Source organism: Montipora capricornis, chromosome 11, assembly GCF_036669925.1.
Source record: "Montipora capricornis isolate CH-2021 chromosome 11, ASM3666992v2, whole genome shotgun sequence".
In the NCBI taxonomy this organism is placed as follows: domain Eukaryota; kingdom Metazoa; phylum Cnidaria; class Anthozoa; order Scleractinia; family Acroporidae; genus Montipora; species Montipora capricornis.
The window spans coordinates 16,482,087-16,493,136 of NC_090893.1; the positions used below are offsets into that span (position 1 = coordinate 16,482,087).

The following is an 11,050-nucleotide window of genomic DNA, read 5'->3' on the forward strand; positions in this document are numbered from 1 at the left end:
GACGTTTTTGTACGTTGTAAGACACTTTTGATTCTAGTCCCTAGAAACTTTTACATGCTTTCTATGTATATTAATCAAGTGAAGCTATGATCCTCGCCGTTCGGCTATGGACGCAATTTTAGCAATTGGTTAGGGAAGCCTGAAAATTTCAGGACTTCAACGAGGTTTGAACCCTTGACCTCGCGATACCGGTGCGACGATCTAACCAACTGATTAATTAGAAAATTAGGTAATTCTAGTTATTTCTACTTTCCTAGGTTCTTACCTTCTAGACGTTTGCCCCCAAAACGGTTAATTTGATTATTTGGCCTTGGCCAGCCTTACAGAATCTGAGGGTGCATTCGTTTGGGAGGAACTTGACTATTCTCATTCCTGATTAGGAATAACAGAATACACGGAATATCAATTTGCAAAAGAACACATATTCTGAAAACGGAAAATACTGTTCGCGAAGGTGACCTGGGAACCATTGTATCTGCGCATGCGCCAATTGCGTTGGTATGGCGAGTGAAAAAGGTTTCCCAAAAGTTTGGAACACGAAATGTTGAAATATGGCCATACGTACAAGTTTTTTGGCGGTTTCCTCGATTTTCCGGTTTGCTTCATTTCCTGGAAACCTTAAGGGGCAAGATGACGAAGAATTTTTTGTACATGTGAGTGCTTTCAGTGCTTTGCGTAGTGCAAATGTGTTCCCATCCGCTCTTCTTCTTGATGTCGACTTAATTGATAAAAGGTTCGTGGTTTTTGCACAAACCAATTAATGCCAACATCATTTCCTTTGACCAGGCGAGGGGCACTTTTTCTTTATTAACACAAAGTTACAGCGGTAAAGAAACAGAAGAGAGGCCAGCACACCCGTATCTACAGCAGACAGTTTGCATCGCTATTCCATTCAAATTTTTACAAATTTCAAGCCGCCGGCGGGCGACTAGCCGGCTACATATCATTTCCCGCCAAAACTTTCCCAAAAGAAGTCATATTCTTCCTATTCCGAGTGAACCATGTTCCGGTCATTCCGTTCATTGTGCTATCGGGAGCAGAATGAACACAATAGTATTCCATTTATTGCCAAAACGGAATAGGTCCCAAAAGAACACGAATATCGTCTATTCCGTGTATTCCTATTCCGGAATAGTACCAAAAGAACGCGCCCTCAGAAAATATACATTCCTCGAGACCGTCACTTGATCTTAAATATAAAAATGTTGGTATACCAAACTAAAGACGTATAGTTGTCCCATCTTCATGAAAAAGCCTGAGAATACCCGACAAACATACTGCAAACGCTTGGAGCTATTTTGAAGTATTTGAAGGCCAAAATAACACGGCCGCTAGATCCTCAGTCATGGAAGGAAAGCGTTTTGCCAAGTCCTTGATTTAAATCAAGTAATTATCTAATCCTTCTTCCTTGCACAGATGCTAACACAAAAAGGAACAATTGTAAGGTTTTTGATTGTATCTTAATACCACTGAAATCTCATGGTACATGTAAACTAAAATAAGTTCTCAAACGTACTTTGAAAAAAAAATACGTCTTTTATCTACCTTGACCGATACTGAGGTGTGAAGGCTATCATGAATTTTTTTTTCAATAACTCATATAATCGAATAAAGGAAAATCCCATATCGACGTATCACAAGCCACGTACTTTTCCTACGTTTTGGACGTCGTTTCTGAAATATAAAAGAAACGAAAGAAGCAAATAGTAGGTTAAATGGCATTAAGGACTTTCGTTTTAATTGGTAAGTAATTAAAAGAGTTACCTTAATTCATGAACCCGGTTGTGCTCAGTTAATAGCAACAATTCCTATTCAAGTAACTGAGAATGTGACATGTAGGCTGTGAACCCTAAAAGACTAACTTCACTTTACATACGCAACTGGCAATCAGCGCTTTCACGTCAGTCTTATAGCACGGTTCAAACAGCTATAGCTATCTGCACATAGGCTCAAATATCCGACCTGGTGAATGCAGATGTTGCCGGTAAAATCCGTTCTCATGTTTAATCCCTTTTTACCTGCAGGTTAAATTGGCGATCCTCATTTTACCTAGGTTGGATATAGACTATACGTAGTCAATCCCCCTAAAAGGATTCAAAACACTTATACCTTCCCCTACTCTCTCTCTCTCTCTCTCTCTCTCTCTCTCTCTCTCTCTCTCTCTCTCTCTCTCTCTCTCTCTCTCTCTCTCTCTCTCTTACGCATCATCTAAATGTTTCCTGTCAGCTCCTCGGTTTCTATATTTATTCACTTTTCCATTAAGTCTCAACATTTCGACAACGTAAGAGAACAAAGAACTGTACTATGTAGTCACCAGTATTTGAACTATGACCCTCCAGATCCATAGTCTTGTATCTTGACCACAACACTACAACGACAAACATGCTCGACCCAACGCGGCTCTTTTCATTATTTTCTTTTCTATAATAAGTCAATTTATATCCATGCATAATAAGCAAAAGTAAGCCTAACTTGATCGTAATTTTTCTCTAGGCTCAATTTAAGCTCTAAAATCTTTCTTCACTTCATCTGAGTGCTTATTCAACCCAGGTAAAATAGGGATCACCAATTTAACTTCGGTAAAAACGGATTCAACCTGAAAACGGATTTTACCGGCAACACAGACAATATTGATTTTAGGTACTAGCTGAAGGAGTTCGTAAAACAACTACATTAGCAAACAATTTTGAAACCATTTCTCAGTGAAGAACGTACCTGCTCCTTTCGACAACTTGCTGATTATGGAAAATGTTCAGCATGGTCGCGTTGCCCAAATTCAAAGGTGACGTCATCCCCGATGAGCACAAATGGCGCCCAGTATTTTAGGGCGGAGAATTCTTTCTTCTCCCGAAGAGATTTCATTGCATGGTGGAGGGCTAAACTTGCACTTTTTCTATCTGCCAAGTGTTGATAGAAACATTTCATGAACATCAAGGTCGCCACATCATCGATTGCCCAGAGTGACACCAGAACAGACCGGGCCCCAGCAGACAGGAAAGCTCTCGCTATTCCCACCACACCCTCAGATTTCACCTCCCCCTGGCCACTATGACAGCAACTGAGCACAACCAGTTTTGCCTGAAGGCGAACTGCGTAAACATCCCTCATCGTTAACATGTAATCTTCCTTTTCGCTCTTCTGGGATGTGCGTTCGGGATTTGGGGCCAAAACAATATCTCCACAATTGTCATCTCCGTGTGCTGCAATGTGAATTAAGGCAACTGACTTCATTCTTTTCATCACCTCAGGCTTCGTTGCATTTCTTCCAGTGAGAGGCGAGGTCTGCAGAAGTTCTCCGATCATCTCCACCTCTTTTTTCGCGCATGGCAACTGTTCAAACATGGGTTCACCAGTGCCGTAAGTGACTTCTTCCAAGTACGGATCGCCCACAAGCAGCGCTTCACTCTTACTGTAGAACTCGTCAGTTGCACCAGCGATCACTTTTAAAGCGGTCAGTGAGGGAATAGTACGGATCCTGACAGAGTCACTCAATGCCGAATAAGGAGCCAAGCAAAATGGTCCATCAGGAACAAAGACTAAGTCATCACACTGCAACAAGTCTGCGATAGGACTGATTAAGACATCATACAAGTGCTGCAAAGGGTTCACAGAGATGCTCAAGGACTGAACGTTTTCCTCAACAGCTTCTCTACTATGCGAAAATTCATTGCGTTGTCTGTCAAGAGAGCGATTCTCGCATTGCACAAGGGCCCCAGTGCTAATCTGTTCCAAAGTACTTCGCATCAGTGAGTCAGCACTTCCAGTTTCGATTTCCTTTTGTCTAAAGTTTATCTCGCCACTTTCTCTTAGCAGCCAGAAACTGATCGTGTTCCCTTTGAGTGCTGTGAAAACTGTCTGTGATGATAGACTTTTTATTACAGCCTACATCGTTACTGCCGCCGCCCCTCCTTCACCAACGCCGCACTGCATCTTCAAAATGTCTGCCAAGGCCTGCGCTCGTCCTTGCTCAGCGGCATACAAAGCCTCATCAACCTCTCCATTCTTCAACAGTGCTGTCCACAGAGCGGTGTACGCAAACTGCTTTGTGTCACGAAAGCTTATTTTCCACGCATCTTGTGACTGAAGAAGACGCCTTGTTCCATCAAAATGTTTTACACTCAAACGATAGTAATTAAGAGCTTTGCACAAGGAGCCTGAAGATTCATGAACACGACCAAGCCTAAAAGAAGCAGTTCCCTGCCCAATTGGATCCTCCGTAATCTTGGAAATAATAAGATGTCGTTCATCACAGTGAAGCGCATTTTCAAGTTCACCTGTATGATAATAATAATCCCCGAGATTGCCATAGGCTCTCCCTTCCCCGGCCCTATCCCCAACTTCTTTCGCAAAACTCAGATCTTGTGTGGCGTACTCTATGGCTTGCTTAAAATCTCCCAGATTTAAAAAAGCGATGCCGAGATTGCAATAGGCTTTTCCTTCTCCGGCCCTATCCCCTACTTCTTTTGCAATACTCAGATCTTGTGTGTGGTACACTATGGCTTGCTTAAAATCTCCCAGACCATCGAAAGCGTTCCCGAGATTCCCATAGGCTTTTCCTTCTCCGGCCCTATCCCCTACTTCTTTTGCAATACTCAGATGTTTTGTGTGGTACACTATGGCTTCCTTAAAATTTCCCAGACCATTGAAAGCGTTGCCGAGATTGCAAAGGGAACTTCCTTCTCCGGCCCTATCCCCTACTTCTTTTGCAATACCCAGACCTTGCGTGTGGCACTCGATGGCTTGCTTAAAATCTCCCAGATGTGTAAAAGTGATGCCGAGATTGCCATAGGCTCTTCCTTCTGCGGCCCTATTCCCTACTTCTGTCGCAAAGCTGAGATATTCTTTGTGGTACTCTATGGCTTGCTTAAAATCTCCCAGATCATAGAAAGCGTTGCCGAGATTGCAATAGGCTCTTCCTTCTCCGGCCCTATCCCCTACTTCTTTTGCAATACTCAGATCTTTTGTGTGGAACACGATGGCTTCCTTAAAATTTCCCAGATGATTGAAAGCGTTGCCGAGATTGCAAGCGGTACTTCCTTCTCCGGCCCTATCCCCTACTTCTTTCTCAATACTGAGATCTTTTTTGTGGTACTCTATGGCTTGCTTAAAATCTCCCAGATCATTAAAAGCGATGCCAAGATTGCCATAGGCTCTTCCTTCTGCGGCCCTATTCCCTACTTCTGTCGCAATACTGAGATATTTTTTGTGGTACTCTATGGCTTTCTTAAAATCTCCCAGACCATTAAAAGCGTTGCCGAGATTGCAATAGGCTATTCCCTCTCCGGCCCTATCCCCTACTTCTTTCTCAATACTGAGATCTTTTTTGTGGTACTCTATGGCTTGCTTAAAATCTCCCAGATCATTAAAAGCGATGCCAAGATTGCCATAGGCTCTTCCTTCTGCGGCCCTATTCCCTACTTCTGTCGCAATACTGAGATCTTTTTTGTGGTACTCTATGGCTTGCTTAAAATCTCCCAGACCATTAAAAGCGTTGCCGAGATTGCAGTAGGCTTTTCCCTCTCCGGCCCTATCCCCTACTTCTTTCTCAATACTGAGATATTTTTTGTGGTACTCTATGGCTTGCTTAAAATCTCCCAGATTATTAAAAGCGATGCCAAGCTTGCCATAGGCTCTTCCCTCTCCGGCCCTATTCCCTCCTTCTGTCGCAATACTGAGATATTTTTTGTGGTACTCTATGGCTTGCTTAAAATCTCCCAGACCATTAAAAGCGTTGCCGAGATTGCAATAGGCTATTCCCTCTCCGGCCCTATCCCCTACTTCTTTCTCAATACTGAGATATTTTTTGTGGTACTCTATGGCTTGCTTAAAATCTCCCAGATTATTAAAAGCGATGCCAAGATTGCCATAGGCTCTTCCCTCTCCGGCCCTATTCCCTCCTTCTCTCGCAATACTGAGATATTTCTTGTGGTACTCTATGGCTTGCTTAAAATCTCCCAGATGTCTAAAAGTGATGCCGAGATTGCAATAGGCACTTCCTTCTCCGGCCCTATCCTCTAGTTCTTTTGCAATACTGAGGTCTTGTGTGTGGTACTCTTTGGCTTGCTTAAAATTGCCTACACTTTGATAAGCAATGCCGATATTCCAATAAACTTTTCTCTCCCAGTTCCTGAGACCTATTTCCTTAAAAATGGTTAATGCTTCAGTGTAATTTCTTATGGCCTGTTTAAAATTGGCGACGCCACGAAAGTAGTTGCCCAGATTGAAACAAGCAATACCCTCCTCTCTTCTTTTCCCTTCTTTTTTTGCAACGCTAAGTTCTTGCAGAAGCTGGTCCAAAACGTTCCACGTTCTATCCACCATTCTTGATAATCAGAACCGGGAAGGTTAACTTTTCTTTCAGAAAGCTGGGCTGCACCTAGAGGCTAAATGAGCAAAAGAAGTTTAATGCCTTGACTACAAATGCCAAATTAGCAAGATCAATTGAACAATGAAGGAATAACTTTCTTAAGCCGGTATTTTGAATGACTGATTTCGGTTTAAGGAGAAGTTACGGAATAAAAAAGAATATATTTTGTAATATGACAAGACACTTGGGTACCCTAAATGCTCTATTAAATCCTCTACTAAATTATTAAATCCTCTATTAAATCCTCTATTAAGCTCCTTCCCCCCTCCCCTTACCTTTTAAATAAGCCCCCCATTTCTCTAGTAAGCTTTCCCTCTCAAATGTGCTTGAAATGAATAAGCGCCCCGAAGGGCTTAATAGAGGATTTAAGACGAATAAAAATTGTGATACAATAATGAAGGAAACAGTAGAAATAGAAATTCTATTATGGAATGAGGAAAAAGCTGTGCAGGAAAAAGATTGGCAACCTATTTTTGTTTTTCCTATCTAAAACTCTCTGGCATCGAATGCTGCTGATATGTAGCCAACATAAACAAGACCAGGTTGACGTCCTTATGAGTGTAATGTATTCATGTTTCGGCAACTTTCTTGGATTGATGCAAATCTCGTTATTATTATTGTTTTTTATTTGTTTCTATGTTTCGGCCTATGTCGCATTTTAACAGAATTTGAAGCCCAGAGATTACATTCTCGGTAGAAATGTGCATGAAATAGACTTATCTAAGGGTTCTAAATTCATCCACTATCTGAACCAACTTAGCCCGAAAAGGTCGCTCGCCTCTATTTCACTACAGTTCTTTGTCTGGATACTAGGTTACTCGGTGTTTTTTTTGATCCAGAAACTTCTAATGGGCCAATCGAAATTCCTAACACGTTTCCAGTGGAAGAGGCTGCTGGTCAATTGGCCGTTTATATTCTAGAGACGTATAAATCGTCCACACAAATTATGCGTCTCTCGTGTAAACCGTGTAGTGTAAAGACGGCACGAACGTAGCCGGCAAAAAAAATCCCGTGTGTGTCTGAGTGATCATATGCTAATTTACACACTTTTCAATAAGAAGCTATTGACGCCGAAAGCCCGCCTAATAAAAGGAAGGTGTTTTAAAAAGTTCAACTGTGATGACTGAGGAATTTAAGAAATATCTGCAGCTCGTTGCTTTTTATGTGCCGGCTTACGTATTTGATGACATCAGGATGACATCTACTAGGCATGAAAAGAGTTATATAAAAACGTATTGGATCACCATGCCCCCATCAAATGCACAAAAGTCAGGGAAGGCTCCGAAATTTATCATCCCAGAAATACGTAAAGCCAGTAGTCACAGAATTCTGGAACTCAATTTGTCGTCTGATGCATTCAGGAAGATGCGCACCAAGTGAAGATATCACGCTCAAAGAGAGCAATAAAATAATTAAAGATCAGAAGCAAGTTGCAGAGATTCTGAATAGTTATTTTAAAAATGAGATAAAAATCCTGGACATCCAACAGTACACTTCTCTTGAAAATTAACCGCATCTGTCAAATATTCTAAGGAACTGGAATCGAAATAAACAGTTAGAGTTCAATTTAATTAATCATGAGTTTTCTACAGAGAATGAAAGCGAACAAAGCAACTGGTCATGACCACATATCACCACGTGCACTCAAGGCGTCTATTCCATCAATTACACGGCCTCTTAGTCATCTAATTAATACTATCATCACTTCGAGAGCCGCCCCTGACTCCTGTAAGCGAGGAGAGATCGCACCACACCATAAAAAGGACTCACAATTTGAGTTCTTCCAGCTGTGTGGAATAATTCATAATTTTATGTTTGGATGCAGAAAATATCATGGGTGCCCGACGGCACTCCTTGCACTTACTGAACAGTGGAAGTCATAACAATATCGGCACAATAGCCATGGATTAAGTAAGGCCTTTAACTGTCTAGCACATGACTTAACTTCTATGGCTTAAGTGATCATGCGTTATCTTTAATGCGAAGCTATCTCTCTTCTCGCCATCAAAGAGTAAAGCTCGGTACCGCCTCCTCCACGTGGGAAGCGGTGTTAAGAGGAGTCCCTCAAGGCTCTGTCTTGGGACCTATATTGTTTAATATTCTTATTAGTGATTTGGCGTATGCAATAACACAATGCAGGGTTGTACTCGACAGTAAGCTAAAATTTGACGATCGTGTCCCGAGTATTTGTCGCAAAGTGAGTGCCCAAATAAACGCTCTAAATAGACTCAAGAACATTTTACCAATTGCTATATCGTCCGTTCATACTACCAAATTTTCTTTACTGCAACCAAGTTTGGCAGCATTGCGGAAAAACAAACACAAAAATTGAAAAATTCAACGAAAGGGCGTTGAGAAATATCTATAATGATAAACATGCATCCTATCAGCATCTCTTGGAAAGGATAAGACTAGCTTCCGAAGAATTCAAGACATGTTATTGACAATACATAATAGCATATCGAACAAAGCGCCACGGGCAATTAGGAATCTTAGTAGTTTACGCTCGTGTAAGTTCAATCTCAGGCACCAAGAATATGTTTTATCTTTACCTTTAAGTGCCCCTAACCCCAAAATATTTTTTTCGCTAAAATTAATCTTTGCACCTGTTCGGAGACGAATTGCGGCCATTTTTTCCTTTTTTCTAACAAATCCTGCCATTTTATAGGCTTCGAAAGTTGCGAAAATCTAAGCATCTTCTGTTCACGACAGAGTCAGAAGGGGAGTGGGTCTATTCCTGGTTTGACGTCACAATCTACTTTGCATGCATTTTTACAAAGAGGTAATGCAATGAAACTCAGTATGTGACGTCAAATCAGGAATAGACCCACTCCCCTCTTAACTCGGTCGTGAACAAAAGATGCTTGGATTTTCGCAACTTTCCAAGCCTATAAAATGGCAGGATTTGTTAGAAAAATTAAAAAATGGCAGCAATGCGTTTCGAACAGGTGCAAAGATTCAACAACCTTGCTAAAGAAATCGGCCCTAACATTGCGATTACGAGTTAACCAAACTATGTCCAATTAAAGCTCCAGGCGGGAAGGGGAGACAAAAATACTCAGTGCAATATCCTGCATATTTTGGGATTAGGGGCACTTTGAGTTAACACTACCCAAGATAGACTCAAGTCATGGAGATATTTTGCAGCCAAGAAATGGAATGAACTATCAAATAACATTAGAATAAAAGTAGGCACCAAAGAAATAGTAAACAGAATTAGATCCGTTCGTTAAATTTCGGGTATTAGAACTTGTAACATTAGCTTTAATAGTATTTTGACTGCAGCGGTATAATATTGTAATAATAGTTTTAAATAGTTTTAATCAGCACTTAATCCGTGATTTTACCTGATGAATTGTGATAATAGTATTGTTCAGTTGTTAGGTTTTAATTAGTCATTAGGTGAAATAGCTGTAGACTACGCTCTCAAGCTAAGCGTATATCCTCGTTAAATAAATTATGTACGTATGTTAGTACGTTAAATTCATGTACTAGTGTAAAGACGGAACAAGAGACAAAACTTTAAAAATATTTTTGTGCAAGCTACTAGTTAAAATTGAGCTTCATGAGTTACCAGTCTGTTTTTTCTTTTGCTCATAACTTGCTCTGTTTGCGATACTTGCAGTATTAGTTGGTTACAACGTTTAGTTTAATTTGGCTTTATCAGTTTTGTATGTCCGTTTTTGAGGAAGCCATTTTTATGAAGATGTATATTCCTTTGACTTTTTAACTACAATCAGAATGAAGAACTGACACTTCTCGCACTGTTGTTGCCTTTTGCATTGCTCTCGGTAGTTTTTTGTAAAATATTAGCAGGTAGATAGGGACCCTAACAACCATAACTCGGTGACGAAAACGCATCTCCGTCTCGCGGAGGAGAGGGTTGAAGAGGAGGTTAAACCTGTGGTTGCGAGAAAGGCTGCGAAACGTGCTTCTTCAAATCGTTCTTCTTCTTCGCGTCCCTTTCCATTCGCCTCTCCCTGTATTGCTTCTGTGGGTCCAAATTTTGCTTGTTTTCGCAATCAATGGCTCGCTGCTCCTCGCCGTTTAACCAAATCTTTCACCAAATTTGCTTGCGGGAAGTTTGGCCATTGGAGATCGGAATGCACCGTCCCACAGTTTGCGGTTATCGGGAGTTAATATAGATCAGCAATGACTAGATACTAAGGATCAAGGTAAGAGTGTTTCCTCCTTTGTTAATTGCCCCATTGGCTCCGTGGAGTTTGATCCCGAAGAGTTTCATATGAAGCATAAAACTTTTGAGTGTGAGTCGACCATGCCTGTTCTTTCTGGTGATTCTGTGAAGGTGTCGGTTAAAGGGGGATTATTAAAAGTGTGGAATTCTGGCAAACCATCCCCTCGACTGATTTCGTCTTAAGTTTAATTCAGGAGGGTTACTAAATACCATTTGTGTCCACCCCGCCGTCAATGCGTTTTTCTTTCCAGTGCATCACGCATTTTTGTTTTTTTGGGGGATTTTGATCCGGGGGTTACCTGATATTTTCAAGGTCACGGTTTGGCCATATTGCCTGCGCAGTGCACCGTTCATTTTCACTAAGTTGTTAAAGTTTTTGTAAACTCTTTGGAGATCCCTGAGCGTGCCTATGGCTTTTTTTTATGGTGTTCGAACCGGTTGGACGGTGGATATTGCTTTGTATAACAGTTCCTTGGTTCGATCGGATC

The 11,050-nt window shown here is 41.2% G+C and overlaps 1 protein-coding gene and 1 long non-coding RNA gene across 2 annotated transcripts in view; both read right to left on the reverse strand.

The window, feature by feature from the left end:
• Positions 1-444: 444 nt before the first annotated feature.
• On the reverse strand, positions 445-3,788 carry LOC138024190 (tetratricopeptide repeat protein 28-like). The gene is made up of 2 exons (XM_068871301.1): positions 2,716-3,788; positions 445-1,674 (listed from the first exon to the last, which is right to left on the reverse strand). Exon 1 carries the CDS (start codon positions 3,742-3,744, stop codon positions 2,740-2,742), a length of 1,005 nt encoding a protein of 334 aa, XP_068727402.1. The 5' UTR covers positions 3,745-3,788; the 3' UTR covers positions 445-1,674; positions 2,716-2,739.
• A 2,332-nt stretch (positions 3,789-6,120) lies between these two features.
• Positions 6,121-11,050, reverse strand: part of LOC138024476 (uncharacterized) — a 16,087-nt gene continuing 11,157 nt past the window's right edge. The window contains exon 4 of the long non-coding RNA XR_011127016.1: positions 6,121-6,383. This is a non-coding gene — a long non-coding RNA (uncharacterized lncRNA). The remainder of the gene's footprint in view (positions 6,384-11,050) is intronic.